The sequence below is a fragment of the Salvelinus sp. IW2-2015 genome, linkage group LG26, assembly GCF_002910315.2.
Source record: "Salvelinus sp. IW2-2015 linkage group LG26, ASM291031v2, whole genome shotgun sequence".
NCBI classification, from domain to species: domain Eukaryota; kingdom Metazoa; phylum Chordata; class Actinopteri; order Salmoniformes; family Salmonidae; genus Salvelinus; species Salvelinus sp. IW2-2015.
This window is the reverse complement of record NC_036866.1, coordinates 11,601,520-11,616,991: the sequence shown is the minus strand read 5'-3', so window position 1 is coordinate 11,616,991 and position 15,472 is coordinate 11,601,520. Positions and strand designations below refer to the sequence as shown.

Below are 15,472 nucleotides of genomic sequence, written 5' to 3'. Positions count from 1 at the left end.
TTTTCAACAAGCATATAAAACATGACTGASGGAGACATTCATTTACAAAATGATCAGTTATGGAATTATACAACTATTAGAAAGCAAACAAATTCAGTGGTTTCTTTCTACTGAAAATGTTGTGTACTGTTACTGACAAACTTGCAAGTATTGCTGTATCTGGGTATGGATCGTTCCAGAACATGGTTTGGAGAAAAGGCCCACCGCCCTGTCCTGAGTGTCCTCAGAGGCAGTGACCTGAAATAAAACACACTCAAGCATGGTCAAGAGTACCTCTACTCATTGTGTCTACAACACCAAACTAGAACTGTTACAGCAAACCCATCCATATCACAAAATCAGTAAGAATCTAACTTCTGGAATGTAAGTCTCCTGAAAATACTTTTATTGAAAGAAAAAGTTTAATTTATTCACTGAAACCGTACTCTGAGGACAGTGACATGTTTAAGATTGTGAGTCACAGTTTAGATCCTTTAGTCTGATAGTCATGTCTGCGGCTGCCATACAACTAAAGCAAGGTCTGAGACAGCAACATGTACAAAATAGATAATGGGAGAGTTATGAATGGTGGAGAAACAGAGGATGATTGGAACGAGGGAATAAATTAAAAGGATGTTAATTATAATAATTTATAGTACAGTAGTGCATACAACTGTATAAAAATAAATCAAAACAAACTACAACTGATATGCACCCAATTTGTTTCCCAAAATAGACAGCATCAGATAAGATTGATGACAAGAATGGGGGGAATAATCCTTTGCTTTGACACTGAAGGGATGAACTGATGGTAGCTGATGATAAAAGCAAGGAAGCCAGTGGCAGCACCACCTAGAGCAACTGTAGGACACATGGACAGGACAGAAAACATTCTGAACAAAGGGGGAAATTATCCTAAATGAATCATTCTCACAGAAACATAAAACTTAAACCCAGTTCTTCAACCCTAAACACCTATTAAAAATAAAAAATGGAACCTCTAAAAAAGGCAAACATTGCCTGCCCCTTTCCCACCCCTACACTTGAAAAATAGGTTGCCACAGGAAGGGCAAGTCCATAGGGTATTACTCAATGTGATGATGCACAGCAGTCAGTCCATTGGAGAGGAGATAGAACGGGACAGAAACATCTTCTGTTCAGTTTCATTTACAACTCGTCCTTGTCATTCTTGGGAGTTTCCTCTTCCCCTTCTTCTGTTGGGCTGTCCTCTTCCTCCTCCTTTGACTCATCCTCCTCTTCATCTTCATCCCCCTCATCATCAGCAGTGTCCTTCTTGCTCTTCTCCTCCTCTTCTCTCGCTTTCCTCTCCTCCTCCTCCTGTGCATCTTTCATTTTCTTTTCTGGTTCCTATTTTACAAATAAAGAAAGTGGGTCATTGTGGGGCGGTTGTATTTTGGTCTAACATTTGAAAAGAAATAGCAAATTGAACTCATACTAACTTATGCCAAAATAGAAACATATCATGAAAATAACAAAATCCTACCTTTGTAGTTCCCCAGGTTTCATTTCCAAACTCCTCCGCCTCCTTTACATCATCGCCAATCAGGAAGTTGTCAAAGATGGTGCCAGACTTCACCTATAGAAAGACAGACAAACAAATGTAACATCAAGCCCATAATAACCCTTCAGCTACAAATTTCTCATTCATTGTCTAACATACCTGCCATAGGTCCAGGCCCAGCACTCCAATGTTGTCAAACTTGTAGATGGAGGCGTCGGCTGTGTACTCAGGGTTATCAATCTCAGGATGCACCCAGGTACCTTTGTAATCGGGGTTGTCAATCTGCTTTGGCTTCCACTCTCCCTGAAAAGACAAGGCCAGATATTAGACTACCAGTGGTGACCAACTTGCTGTATAATGCAGCTCATGGAAGGATAACACTCTATAATAACTTGTATTAATAAACTATTTGTAAGTATTGTATATGCTATGAATGCATGAGGATTCTAGAGTATATTAACATAATAAGCTTAATCAGCATTTACATAATTTATAAGCATTTATAACAGATTAATAATTGAAGTTATTTAAGTGTTGTTAGCCACTGGTTCAAACTCAGTGTATACCTGATACTCCGGGTTGGGGATCACAGGAGGCTCCCACTCTCCATCCATGTCCACATCCCAGTCATCAGGCTTCTTAGCATCAGGGTCAGGGATGTTCTCAGGCTTCTCCCAGCCCTAGTGAGAAAGTTCAAGATTAGTTGGCCAGTGACAGAATTTAAAGTGCTTTGGACAAAAGAGAGAGAACTCCTGAAATGGTGTAACTAAACCAGGACCACAGAAAGCTCATGCACATCGGCCTTAATAGTCAAATTACTGTTAATATCAGGAAGAAAGATCATACAACATTCTCTAAGCACAATGGGCCCATAATATGGCAGAATGAAATGTGATAGCCATCAAATTCTTTAAAATTCTTTTACCATTATGTAAGAGTAACTAGACTTGGGGAAACTTTGGGATCTGTCCATTTTCCAGTGGATTGATGGAACTGTGTTTCCTGACTAGATGCATTGGGCCGAATAGGGAAACAGTGCTGACTGGACACCAATGCAAAAAAAGGGCTGAGCCTCTTCAGCACATTGTCATTCCCAGTAACAGCTTATAAACTTCTTATAACTTGTTATAATTACTGTGGACTTGGATTACATTTCTCAAACATGATTCTGATATTACCTATATCAATGCTGGTTTACTTTGATCAAATATCTTCAATCAAAGAGGCTCACCTCTGGCTTGGTGTCTGTAGGATCGTCAATCTTGGGCCTGTCGTCCCAGTCCTCTGGCTTTTTGGCCTCGGGGTCCTTGATGGTCTTTGCGGGCAGAATGTCCCAGTCCTCCTCCAAAGTGCCTGACTCCACTTTCTCATTGTTGATCTTCACCTCGTATGTCTGGTCCGGGTTCAGGATCAGAGTGTACAGGTGTGTCAGCTCGTCATCCTGAAGGGACAAAGTGGAGAACAGCAGGGGTCAGGTTAGAGGCAAAGAAAGGCCTGACGGGCAATATGCAGTAACAGAATTCAATGCTGAGGGATTTAAAATGTCTTACCTTGCATTTGATTTCTTTCTTGATGAGGTGGTTCTTGCCTTTGTAGTTAAAGATGACGTGAACCTTCTTGGTGCTGTAGCCACAGATGTCTGGCCCTGTGGGATGGATGGGTAGAGAGCATTTAATATATTGATTGTCACGTCAATAAAACACAGAATCTACCTTGAAATCCACGCATTTCTGAAAATGACTGAGGGTCACAAAATCAAATTTTATTGGTCGCATACACATATTTAGCAGATGTTATTGTGGGTGTTGCGAAATGCTTGTTTGTGTTTCTAGCTCCAACAGTGCCATAATATCTAACAATTCACACAAATCTAAAACTAAAAGAATGGAATTAACACATATACACAGAGGGATTAATCTCTGACCAAAAATCATTCCTCAGTCAGAAAAACTAGTGGTGCTCTGCACCCACTAACCAAACATGATGTAATACTGCGAGTCCCCGTGCATAGCTGCCTGGTCTAGGTCTGCTGGGAAGATTTTGACATATCCGCCGCCACAGTCGATCTTCTGCTCGTGTTTGACAGTGAACTGGACCACCAGGGGCTTGCCCTCGTTGCTGAAGGGTTCAAAGCGGCTGGACATAGCATAGAAACGGGCATCCTGGCTGGTCTGGAGACCTGTGGAACAGGTAAGAAGATGATACATTAACATCAGTAGGTATAAGGTAAAAGTGATGTATAGTTAGTTTACAGTACTGTATGTCATGTGGATTACATTTTGATTAGTGTTGGCGAGAATACGCTTTACATTTGCATTGACAACAATCCACAATCTAAGGGAGCCATTTGCAACCATTTGGCATATGCAAACTCAGACTTAGTGAAGGAGTTGGGCATAACTCCATATTGAAACATCTTGTTGTGATCAAACTACCGCACATCCCTATTTCAGCTCACCTTTATCGGCCTCACCATCGCCATAAAACTTCCCAGCAGTCAGTTTCCACTCTCCATAGTCAGTCTTGTGCTTCGATACAAGCCACCGGCTCTTCCATGCATCTGAAACCAACATTTACATTCTTATCAGTCAGGATCTAGGGGAAGTTACATGGATGAGTAGGGATGGTAGGAAATCAAATAACAAATCAAAAGTGAAAGAATCAAATACAGTGCACTGCTGAGTCATATAACACTTTGATGAAACAAAATGACAAAAATGGATTTCACCTTGATACTATGTCAAAAGTTCTCTTGATACATAGAAGACACACCATTTGTGTGTCTTCTACACACAGTGTAAAAAGTCTGACCATAAATATATTTTATGTCAATTCACTTTCAAATAGATTTTATGCAACAACAAAAAAAATCCAATAAAACTCAAAAACTTCCTTGAAGCACAAGGTGTAGATCTCATGTTCCACATTACAGAAAACTTTTATTTTAACAACAGAAACAACATAATGGAGCTTTTTCCAAGCAATAGCCTAGATACCAAAGTGATTGACTACTACATGCAGAAAGAACATTGAATATTTAATTAAAGACCGTAAAGACCAAAACACTACGTTATATGGTACGGTATGGGCACTTGATTAGATCATCCCAAAACATGATCTATCACATATAAACGTTTTAGCAATGATCAGTAAGACAAAAGTCACATTTACCTCCATCCTGAAATTGTTCCTTGAAGTATACAGTAGCGTCGATGGTGACAGCTACCGATGCAAAAACTGAAAATAATGCCACTGCGACCCTCATGCTTCCACCGTCCCGCTGTCCAGGTAAACTGTGTCGTTTAGCTCCTTGAAACCCAGTAATAAACGCTCAAAGAATAAGGAAACAGGTTATATGATAATTTCTAACTCCGTATTCCTTCACAGATGGCCGTGGCTCATTGGATGAGAGCCTGTCCAATGAAATGAGACCACGAGTTATTTTTCGGAAGTGCTCGGATTACACACAGAGAGGAAGAGGCAAAGAGAGAGGCCCAACTCGACGGAAAATCTGTCTCCCTCCAACAGGTTACGTTTTTTCGACCACCAAGCAAGGAGTTTTTGTATGGAGGTCAATGAGCGAGTGTCGTGACAATCCGGCAACATTCGTTGTCTCGAGATGGCTATGCATATTCATTGTATGAGGTTAGTAGCATAGCATCTTTCCATCCAATACAGACGGTTGACGTCAACAACCCTGATCAAATATTCAAGAGTATTAAAATAATTAGATGTATCCACCGATCCAAAGAAAGGATAGGCGGGAGCAAGACAGCCCACCATGCCGCTTCGACGACAACAACTCCCATTGTTAGGGGAGAGAGAAGCATCTTATCAGTATATCCATCATCTTTGTTTACACATCGGGTCTAGGATCAGATTGCCCAATCCCAAACCCTAGATTTAACGACATGGGGGATAAAACTATCTGACTCTGAACCAGAGGTTAGAGGCAACCTCTTCAACACCGAGTGGGCCATATTTTCAATAATTTCTCTGAATTTGTAAGAGCAGCAATAATAGGGGACGAGAGGGAAACAATTTAGTTTATGTTGTGGATAGTTTTGTAAAATTGTGAAAAACATGTTCACCTATTCTGTGAACCAAGTGGGCTATTCAAATGTGCATGCTATAGTCTAAATGCACCTTTCCACACAGTTGCATAGCAAAATAAACGTTCCTCCAATGTTGACACACATATCCACTAGGCTTACTAAATGCAATAAATAACAATAAAATATGGACATTGCATGATATACCTCTGAAACCCCGTGCCTTTTAGCTTTCCGTAGACTGACGCGTTTAAATGATGTCATGTGAGTAAACTGCGATTCGTCCCATGGATACGAGGGACGCTGTTTACAGTGAAACGTTGGATACATTGTAGCGATCGTGGCTGATCGATCCATGGCCAAATCATGTTGTTGCTACAATATTAATCTCAAAACGGACACATCTAATCAAGTACATATGTCGTATGCACTCGTCTGCTTGTTTTGTACACGACTGCAAAGCAGATATATTCTTGCTAGCAGCCCAGTGTAAATGTAGGTCACTGTATTTTTTTAAACTGCTTAGAACCACTTACGATGAACATAGCTTTGCTTTGTTGTTAATTTTTGTTATTTATTCCTGCATTTATTTTTCTATTTCATATGATAAAAAATGACAACGCAGATGTTTTGCAAATATCCAATTGTTGAACAGCTAATCTAACATTCATTTGATTGTGTTTCTAACAAGCTAATAGATAGAATGTGGAATCGTGGTGGCAGGAGTTCAGCTCTGGAAAGAGCACAGGCACAGCTCTCAGAGAGGAGAATAACCAAAAACACTGCTGACTCAAAGGATAACCCAGAGCGTTATGTGGCCAAAGGAACAGTTAAAACCCATGGAGATCCAGTAAGTTAAAGTTAATTTATTTTATACCGTACACCCAATGGTTGTTCATTAGCTAAGCTACCCCAAACTGCAAGAATGGTGAGTGCAAAGTATTCACAGAATGTTTTGCATTTCTATTGCAATTTTCTCCCCAGGGATATGTGGACACCATTGCCAATAGGAGAAACACCTCACAAGCCAGACAAACCCCATTCCAGGACCTGAGCGACCTATCGTTATCCTTAGAGGACGACCCACCACCAGAGAGCGTCGGGGCTGGTTGGGGGAGCAGGTTCCTCAAAAAAGCCCCTCCACCTGCTACCAGCCAACCTCCAGCCCTGAGCAGGACCCAGACACAGCCGGTCGAGCCCAAATATGTGACCACATCCCATAGGAGCTCACAGAGCACGGCCCTGAGCCGACTGGCCCTCATAGAGAACCGCATACGAAACCGGCAACAAGCCAGGGATGGACCAGCGCTGTCTAATAGGAGTACACCACCAGCCCCCCAAGAGAGGGAGATGCCCCTGACCCTGTCTGACCAGTCCAGCAGTGGCCTCAGTATGAAGGGAAAACGCTTCCTGAAGAAGACAGCAAATGCATCACCTATACCTGTTGTAGTTCCCAAGGAGAAAGGCCCGGATCTGGATCTCATGCCATTGGGTGGTTTCAAAGCCCCTACTCCTCCAGTCAGGGTGGCCAGTCGAGGTGTGACTCTGGACAGTGATGAGGAGGATATGAGGAAGCTCCTGGGAGGCTCTTTTGAGTCGTCAGAGGATAGCCTGCACAAAGAAGCAAGAGTGTCTTCACAGACAACTAGAAAGGTACCTCACTGCCTTACTAAGAGTGGTATTATGTATTAATAGCAATTTAGTACCAGCAATGTGCAAACTAACCACCATCTCACCTTTTGATTGTATTCCACAGTCCTTCGTCAAAAGAAGCCAAAAGGTTTCACCCTCACCTCCACTGGCAGACTGGCCATCCTCAGTCAGAGCATTGTCCCGCTCCCCACCCTTTCCTCAACGACTCGGGTCCCCCAATTGCTTCTCCAGCCGAGCCCTGGCACAGCACAGCCCTTCTCTCTCCATCCGCAGTGCCTCAGTGGTCCTCTCTCCATCGCCCTCTCCCCCCAACACTCCCTCCCCAGGCAGACAGGGCTCCCCCCGGGCCAGACACCTCAAGCGCTCCCGGTCCTCACTGTCAGCCCTCAGCGAGGTGCGCTCCCTGGAGGAGCTCTTCCCTGAGGCCTTGGGCTCCCTGATGGAGCTCTACCCTGAGGACCTGCCCTCTGACGATGCCATCAGTGAGAAAAGTGGGGTCTCTGATGGTAAGATGTCATGCGTTAAATATCTGTAGTCTGAGTTGTAGTGAAAAGAAATATAGAAATGAGTAGTGTTTTTCTATATTATTTTGAGTGTGAAGGCTAAACAGTGATGCAGAGCACTTTAATATAATTTACTAAATTCAATTGATTCATTAAGTTATGTTTTCTCTGCAGAATTCAAGCTTAACATTATGTCACTGGACGACCTGGCACCGGTCATCACGCTTGGAATGTCTGAGAACAAAAAAAATAAAAAGGTTGGTAATAATGGCAGCCAGTGGTACCATTCTTTCTGGAAAATGTTTTTCATTTCAGATGAGGTTTTGTTTTCCAGAAAGAAACCAAAGCGGTCAAACACAAGGACCCTGCCCCTAGATCATTTATCGAGGAAGTATCTGGTGAGGAGCAGATCCCATCAGAGGAGCCCAGGGAGGACTATGAGAGTGACTTTGAGAGTGAGATCAGGACTGAGACAGACAGGAGTAGGATGAGTGAGATCTCTGAGCACCTGGGAGACGGGGACAAGGGCGTGTCGGAGGTCAGGAACTACATCGTCTCCGACACATCCCGGCAAGACAAGTACTCCAGTGTCTCGGAGGGAGACAGTCATGTCACCCACACAGACTACAGTAGAACCGCTGATTCATTCAGTGGCAGAAGCAGCAAGGGTTCCTATTCCCGATCATCATCTCACTCCCACTCTGTGGCTGACACTATCACGCCGTCTAGTGTGTGGAAAAGACGCTCGCCCAGCAGAAGGAGTGTGAGAGAGGCTGCGGTGCAGACCCAAGCAGACGGACTGGCCTACACCTGGTCCTCCGGTTTGTCCACTAACTAACTGCAGTAATATTTGTAACAGCAAAAACAATATTGCCATTTTAGTCAGTGTAATGTAGTAATGGCTACCTGTCTGTCATACCTTTCCTTACATAACACTGTCAGTCTGTGTAGGTATGGCAGCCCTGGGGCCAGCGGTGGGGATGGCCTACGTGGATCCAACCCCTGTTGCAAGTCACACCGTCAGTGCAGAGGCTGTGGAGGGTATGTCCTTACAGCCACGGTTCAGTGACAAATTCTCACTCATTTAAAAAATAAGTTAAAACATATATTTTAATAAAATGCCTCAGGTGCGACTCATGCTAGTCGACACACTGTTTCACCCACCTCATTGTCACCATCGCTAACACAATGTCTGAAGCCTAATCTCTTATCTAAACAGGAAAGGCTCAGGTCTTCAACCTACTGACCACACCTATATTGTGTCTACCTCCTCCCAAGCCCTCAGTGCGTACAGCCCTGCTGTGTTTGCCCTTAACGACATTCTGAGGCAGCAGCTGGCCCTCACCAAACACTTTGTCCAGACCAGCCGCCACCTTCACTCCTCCTTGCTGCAGTCCCTGGGCCCTGCAGACTACACCTACACMACTCTGGAGGACACCAAGGAGGTAGGCTACTCTAATGCCCAATCCTAAATTCATTCCTACACATTTACAGAGTACTGAAGGTATAATTGGTAGTCAAACACCCCCCTTGACACTTATCCTCTTATGAGGGCCTCTCAACCTTTGTCAAATATTTGCTTTGGCCTGAAGATATCGACCCTACCTTCACGCTTGTTTACATTAAGACAGGGTTTCCCAAACTCGGTCCTGGGGCCCCCCCTGGTTGCACATTTAGTTTTTTGCCCTAGCACTACACAGCTGATTCAAATAATMAAAGCTTAAGGAGTTTGTTATTTTAATCAGCTGTGTAGTGCTAGGGGGAAAAAACAAACGTGCACCCAGGGGGGGGCCTCAGTACCAAGTTCAGGAAACCTTACATTAATACACCGTGGAGCCGGCGCGAGATATGGGTCAGAAAACATGCAGGAATGTGATATACCTCTACTCCAAATGTTACCTTTATTCACACTGATACATCGAGAAGATTATTTTTTTTCTTTCTGAAAACTTCCCTTTTCGTACTCATGCTAGCTAGCAGTAACCACGGCAGCAATTTTGGAATGGCGGTGTCTGCCAATTAGCTCCGTTGTTGTTGAACGCGATGTGCCATTTCATAATAGCTGCTGTGGCTACTGGTAACTAGCAGTATTTAAATCTTCAATGGAGCAGTGTGGATTAAAGTAAAATTTGAGGTACAGCGGCATATCCCATCCATGCATCGAGATGTTTTCTGGCCCAGTGTCTTAATGTAACCATGATTGCGTTCCGACCTCAGTGTAAACAAGCGTAACTGTGGACCCTAATTGTTTTCACACTTCTTACACTGTCCATTTGTAGTCATAATCCAAGACAAAGATTGGCATTTTCAGATTTTGTTCAACTGTGTGATCTTTGTTATAGTTCATTCGCTGTCACAAGTCTCCCCAGCTGACCATGGAAGAGGCCTTGGAGGAGGTTCTTCAGGAAATGAGAGAGTATCACTATATCTGACAACCAGGAGCTGCCTGGACTGCACTCAGCACTGGAAATGTATGGACACTTTACATGGTACTATTAAAACATTTTATACCAGATAATTTTTGTAATAAAAAAAATGTATTAGTTGGGGCATGTGAGACCGACCCTACAGATCAGGACATCCTTATGACAAGATCATTTACTGAGTGTCATGTTCAATAGAATGTACCATTTTTATATTCAGATCAATGAGGACATGTAAACATTTGTAATGCTGTTCAATAAAAAGTTTAACTGGTATCATGATTTTTTTTTTACCTTGATATTAAATGGACCATCTTTGATGCTTGATCCTGAAGGGACAATTATTTTCTCTTATGTTATTTACAGTGTACATTTAAGTTCAAGCGGAGACAAACTGAGCGCATTCATTCAAACAAATCTTTACAGCATGTGGTTAGAAGGTAATTTTGATTCACATTTACAGTTGACATGGCATCAGTGGGTGAATTCCATAAACGTATTTTATTTTTCTTACAAAAGAGCAACACAATACTATTTATATCCATTTCCAAGTCATCAAAAACTGGAACATGAGAAGAAAATACATGAATGAGTATCACAAAAAAGCAACATTCAAAACCTGGTATGTGAGGATTTTTCCAAATAGATTGAAACATACTATAAGAACATTCTGTACAAAAAACTGACTGAAGAGGTGTGTTCTGGGTTAGGTTTGTTTGCTTTACGATGCACATTATTCAGCGGGAGGGGGCTCTTGTGGTTCCCGATTCACTGAAATAAAGAAGACCTTTTGTTATATTTTAGTTTGTCATATCACCTAAAAATATACCTATCCACTACATCAGGATTTCATTGCAACAGTTTAAAAAAAGAACACTCCTACCTTCCTCCCTTGCTTTCATGCGAGCTACAAAGTTGTAGCTCTTGTTCCTGCGGTAGTTCTCATAAGGGTCATCCAGAGACACCCCCACTCCTTTATACTGGTCCCACTTGTCCCGGAGTTCTCCCCCCTTGATGGGGTCCTGGATGCCCTGCTCCTTTGCCCCAAGCCCCCCAGAACCACTCCAGCCCATTTTCATGAGCAGCTGATGGCCCTTGTTCTCCTCTCCCAGCCTGCTGTCTGGAGGCAGGACCGAGGGGGCTGCGCCCAGACCAGACGTAGCTCTGTGGAGATCACAACCAATACATTCAGTAAAGACTAAATCTACAGCAGGGGTCCCAACACTCTCCTTGGGCCCCCTCAGACATTTCAAATTTTTGTTTTAACCCTTAATTAGTCAAAGGCTTGATGAATAGTTGACTGAATCAGGTGTGCCAGTTTAGGGTTAAAACAAAAATGTGAAATGTCTGGGTGGGGCCCAGAGGAGAGGGTTGGGGAACCCTGATCTACAGCCTTCAATGCTCTGCTTTAAATGTTCAATGTGAGAGCAACTGCCTCCATTATGTCAATGGCATAGTTACGGTCTCTACCCTCCCCAAGCCCCTATCCCTATGATATGCACAGATTTGTAAGCAATATGCCAGAGGCGATATGATGTGTTAAGAGCAGGATACATTTCACACCAAGATGAGAGGGACCTACGGAGGGGAGGGGCTACGGGACTTCTGGGAGGCGGTGGCGGGGGCGGAGGCATGTCCGGGCTTCTCTAGCCGTCTCTTGTCAGGAGAGCGAGATCTGGAGCGAGACCTGGAACGAGAGCGACTGCGGGACGACCTGGATCGGCTCCTGCTCCTGTGGAGGGGAAAGATAAACAACATGATCTGTCAAACTTGACGACGTTCACTCCAGTGTTACTTAACACCACCTAACCTCCAACCAAATGAGGAAAACGGTCTACCAATACATCTCGAGTGTATCGTACAGGCGTATCTGATAGTATTCCTGACGAAATCTGCAATTCCTGTTAAATCAGGAAGAATCCCATCTGCGTGTACCTGGAGCGTGATCTGGAGTAGGAGCGAGAGCGGGACCGTGAGGAGGAGCGGGAGGACTTGGAGGAGCTGGAGCTGGAACGAGATGAGGAGCGGCCCCGACTACGAGAACGGCTGTGTGAACGACTACCCCCGTGGGCACTGGGAGAGACAGAGAACACACACTTCGTTAGAGCACTCATCTCTCATACAGTACTTACAGATGGGAAACAGAGTGCCAGACTAACAAAGCATTTGTATTTACCTGTGGATTTCAAAGGCACATTTCCTTTAGGTTAAGTGGTGCCCAAAGTCTCCTTGTACTATAGATAAGTCTATGAAATGTGTGTGTGTGCGCGTGCGAGACATAAGGCTGGTTAGCAGGCAGGCGGTCTCACCTGTTGTGTTTCTCCTGGCCCTTTTTCCTCCTGGCTCTCATCTTGGCTCTGAAGAACTCATACAGGCCGTTCTGTTCCCAGCCCTCACTGACCGACAAAGACATTGCAATCAATAGAGCACACACATTGCATTGATCACTCAAGCACATGAAGCGAAAATGTTTGTGTTTTACCTGTTCCTGGGTCGATCATGGGATGGGGGGCTGTAGAAGGCCTCCACAGCAGCTAGCAGGCGATCACTAGGGGGCATGGGGGGAGGAAGGCGGATGTCTTTGGGATCCAAGGCTTTGTATTCATGGTCTTCAAGCTTACGCATATAAAACAGGTGGAAAACAACCGTTTAAATCACTGGGGTCCGAGAAATACATAGTGAGCTGTGGAAAATGTATCCTTGAAAAGCAATAGACATCTTCATCCTGTGCTACTCACTTTGACTAGAGGGGCCATGAGTCCGGCGGGCAGGTCGAAGTAAGGGACGTTGGGGACCAGGCTGGGGTCGTCCTGGTTGACGTGAGCCGGCGACAGCCGCTGCCTCATATGGGGGGAATGGCCGTTGAAGCCGTGGGGCGGAGGGCCGAAGTCAGGGTGCTGGTTACCCCCCCAGGGAGGGTGCTCTCCTCCCCCCATGCCCGGAGGAGGGATCCTCTGGCTGGGGTGGTGGTGGGGCGGGGGGCCCATGTCTTGGTCAACACGCAGGGGCAAGGGGAGAGACTCAGTTAAATGACATGTTGTAGATAGAACGGTCAGTCCCAAATGATCATGTAAATCGATGTGTACTGTAACTATGGATGGTGGTCAGGAAAATCAGCCAGAAGGGTGCTTATACAATAGTCATAGAAAAGTTAAACAGTGAATAATGAGCTCCCATGGTGGAACCTGTCCTGTAGTCTTACCTCCGGGAAAGTCTCCCTGTGGGTAGTCAAAGCGATGTGGAGGGTAGGGTGGCCTCTCAAAGTGATGTCTGTGTGGGAAGTCGTCCTGCATGAAGCGTGGAGGAAACCGGCCGAAGTTGTGGGGAGGCGGGGGCGGCTGGTTGAAGGGAGGGGGCCCTTGCTGGTGGGGCGGGAAGGGCCCTCTGAAGTGGGGAGGCCTCTGCATGCGGGGGAATGGGGGCTCTCTCTGGCCCCAGGGGGGCTGGTCAGGTCCCTGGTTGCTCCAGGGGGGCTGGTCATACTGACCGCTCCAGTTGGGAGGTGGCTCATTCTGTCCTCCCCCTCCGCTCCAGGGACCCCCCTCCCCCCTTGGAGGGCCTCCGCTCCAGCTGGGGTCCCCCCTCTGCTCGTTCCAGATGCCCTCGTGGCTGTTCCAGGGGGGGCACGGCGGGGGCGCCTGGGTGGGGTCGAACGGAGGCTGAGAGGGGACAAAAATAAAAAAGGTGTTTAGACAGAGTCTCATCTTCCATGTTACTGTACCTTCACCACCACTCACTCATCAACTCAACAGTTTGTTAGCATGGGACTGATTCAATAGATAGGAACATCAGTCATTCTGTTCAACTCTACGACAACAGTAAACCTGTAAGTATATCCACACAGAATATTCCATATAGTTTTACATAATAATGGAAAAGTCACACACTGCACACAAACACATTAGGAGAGCAGCTTACTGGCTGATTGGGGTTCCAGCCTCCAGACATGTGTTGTGGGTCGAACCAGGGTTTAGAGGAGGAGTTATCAGCGTGGCCACTGTTGTTGGCACCGGGGTCCGATCTGGACTGGGCGCCGTCATAATCACCAGGAGGGCCAGACATGGACGACTTCACCTCTCCTGTGGTTTTAAGTTTTGTCACATGCACAAGGACAGTGAAATGCCTTTGACACCACAAGACTGAGAAGGATATTTGGTTAAAGGGTAAATATGGCTACAGATAATCTACCCATAATCAACATGTAAACAAAATCCTGAAGTGCTTGGGTCTGTGTGTACACAAGAGAGACAGCCTAAAAGTCAATCAAATCTGTCACCATCTTCTCTACGGTGCTGTTTTGCTAACAATACCCTCAACATAATGAAGGGCCTGGTGTGTGTTTGTGTGAGAGAAGTGGTGTAAATTACTTAAGTAAAAATAATTTCAAGTACTACTTAAGTAGTTTTTTTKGATTATCTGTACTTTACTATTTATACTATTTTTGACAACTTTTACTTTACTACACTCCTAAAAAAAATAACGTACTTTTTACTACATACATTTTCCTTGACACCCAAAAGTACGCACTACATTCTGAATGCTTAGAAGCACAGGGAACAATAAATTATTAACATTTGATCAGATCTGGCAGCCTTTCCTCTCTTACTTGGACCATTCGGCGCTGTGAATTTGTACTTTTTAACGCACTCTCCATTGTAATATTTTAATCCACCTCTGGGCAGCACGTGCTGGCACCGCCACCCGAGCAGCGGGGAGGGGTATAAGGGGAAGGGATAAAGGGGGGGAATAAGGGGGGGGGTGACACCCACCCTCTTTCTTTCTACCTGTCCTTGTTTTGTATGTCTTGTTTTGTAATAATTGTTTTGTACCCAGAACTCTTCCCTAGCCCTGCTGTGCTGGAGGCCAGGACGAGGGGAGCTGCGCCCAGACCAAGACGTAGCTCTGTGGAGATAACAACCATACATTCAGTAAAGACTAAATCATACATCGTCCCGGGGTCCAACACTCTCCTTGGGCCCCCTCAGACATTTCAAATTTTTGTTTAACCTTAATTAGTCAAAGGCTTGATGAATAGTTGACTGAATCAGTGTGCCAGTTTAGGGTTAAAACAAAATTGTGAAATGTCTGGGTGGGGCCAGAGGAGAGGGTTGGGGAACCTGATATCTACAGCCTCAATGCTCTGCTTTAACTTTTCGATGTGACGCCGTCGATTATCTCAATGGGGCAGTTACTATTTGGTCTGTACCTTCCCAAAAAAGCTAGCCCTATTATATACACAGATATGCAAGCAAGTAGATGTGTGGGACAGCAGAAATACAGTGCCATGCTGAGATGATGACTACGGAGGAGAGGGGCTTACGGGACTCTGGGATGCCCGGT

General features: G+C 44.9%; 3 protein-coding genes across 12 annotated transcripts in view; 1 reads left to right on the top strand and 2 right to left on the bottom strand.

Moving 5' to 3' along the window:
• Positions 1–615: 615 nt before the first annotated feature.
• calr3a (calreticulin 3a) lies at positions 616–5,806 on the bottom strand. 3 transcript variants are annotated; one of them, XM_070435125.1, is made up of 10 exons: positions 5,761–5,806; positions 4,673–4,810; positions 3,960–4,061; positions 3,477–3,680; positions 3,052–3,146; positions 2,733–2,942; positions 2,068–2,181; positions 1,661–1,804; positions 1,484–1,576; positions 616–1,347 (listed from the first exon to the last, which is right to left on the bottom strand). In XM_070435125.1, exons 2-10 carry the CDS (start codon positions 4,764–4,766, stop codon positions 1,147–1,149), a joined length of 1,257 nt encoding a protein of 418 aa, XP_070291226.1. In that variant the 5' UTR covers positions 4,767–4,810; positions 5,761–5,806; the 3' UTR covers positions 616–1,146. The 3 variants fall into 3 exon arrangements, with proteins under 3 accessions (XP_070291226.1, XP_023826927.1, XP_070291224.1); XM_023971159.2 differs by having other exon boundaries at positions 4,673–4,831; positions 5,761–5,791; XM_070435123.1 differs by having other exon boundaries at positions 4,673–4,914; positions 5,761–5,777.
• On the top strand, positions 4,970–10,338 carry lg26h19orf44 (linkage group 26 C19orf44 homolog). Of its 5 annotated transcripts, none has more exons than XR_011474129.1 (9): positions 4,970–5,146; positions 6,245–6,403; positions 6,538–7,206; positions 7,310–7,712; positions 7,884–7,966; positions 8,044–8,530; positions 8,661–8,750; positions 8,929–9,154; positions 10,052–10,338. XR_011474129.1 is itself a non-coding variant. In XM_070435122.1 (9 exons), exons 2-9 carry the CDS (start codon positions 6,257–6,259, stop codon positions 10,139–10,141), a joined length of 2,136 nt encoding a protein of 711 aa, XP_070291223.1. In that variant the 5' UTR covers positions 4,970–5,146; positions 6,245–6,256; the 3' UTR covers positions 10,142–10,280. The 5 variants fall into 5 exon arrangements, 3 of the variants coding, with proteins under 3 accessions (XP_070291223.1, XP_023826923.1, XP_023826922.1); XR_011474128.1 differs by having other exon boundaries at positions 8,652–8,750; XM_070435122.1 differs by having other exon boundaries at positions 8,988–9,154; positions 10,052–10,280.
• Positions 10,248–15,472, bottom strand: part of LOC111952466 (calcium homeostasis endoplasmic reticulum protein) — a 14,705-nt gene continuing 9,480 nt past the window's right edge. For 3 of the 4 annotated variants that reach the window (XM_023971150.2, XM_070435120.1, XM_070435121.1), the window contains 3 exons: positions 11,715–11,748; positions 11,016–11,296; positions 10,248–10,903 (listed from right to left, as the gene is read on the bottom strand). In XM_023971150.2, the coding sequence (XP_023826918.1) occupies positions 10,866–10,903; positions 11,016–11,296; positions 11,715–11,748 (353 nt within the window). In that variant the 3' untranslated portion in view covers positions 10,248–10,865. Of the gene's footprint in view, positions 10,904–11,015; positions 11,297–11,714; positions 11,865–12,067; positions 12,206–12,441; positions 12,529–12,614; positions 12,749–12,870; positions 13,122–13,334; positions 13,792–15,472 lie in introns of all 4 variants that reach the window. The other variant, XM_023971153.2, reaches the window with a different exon arrangement.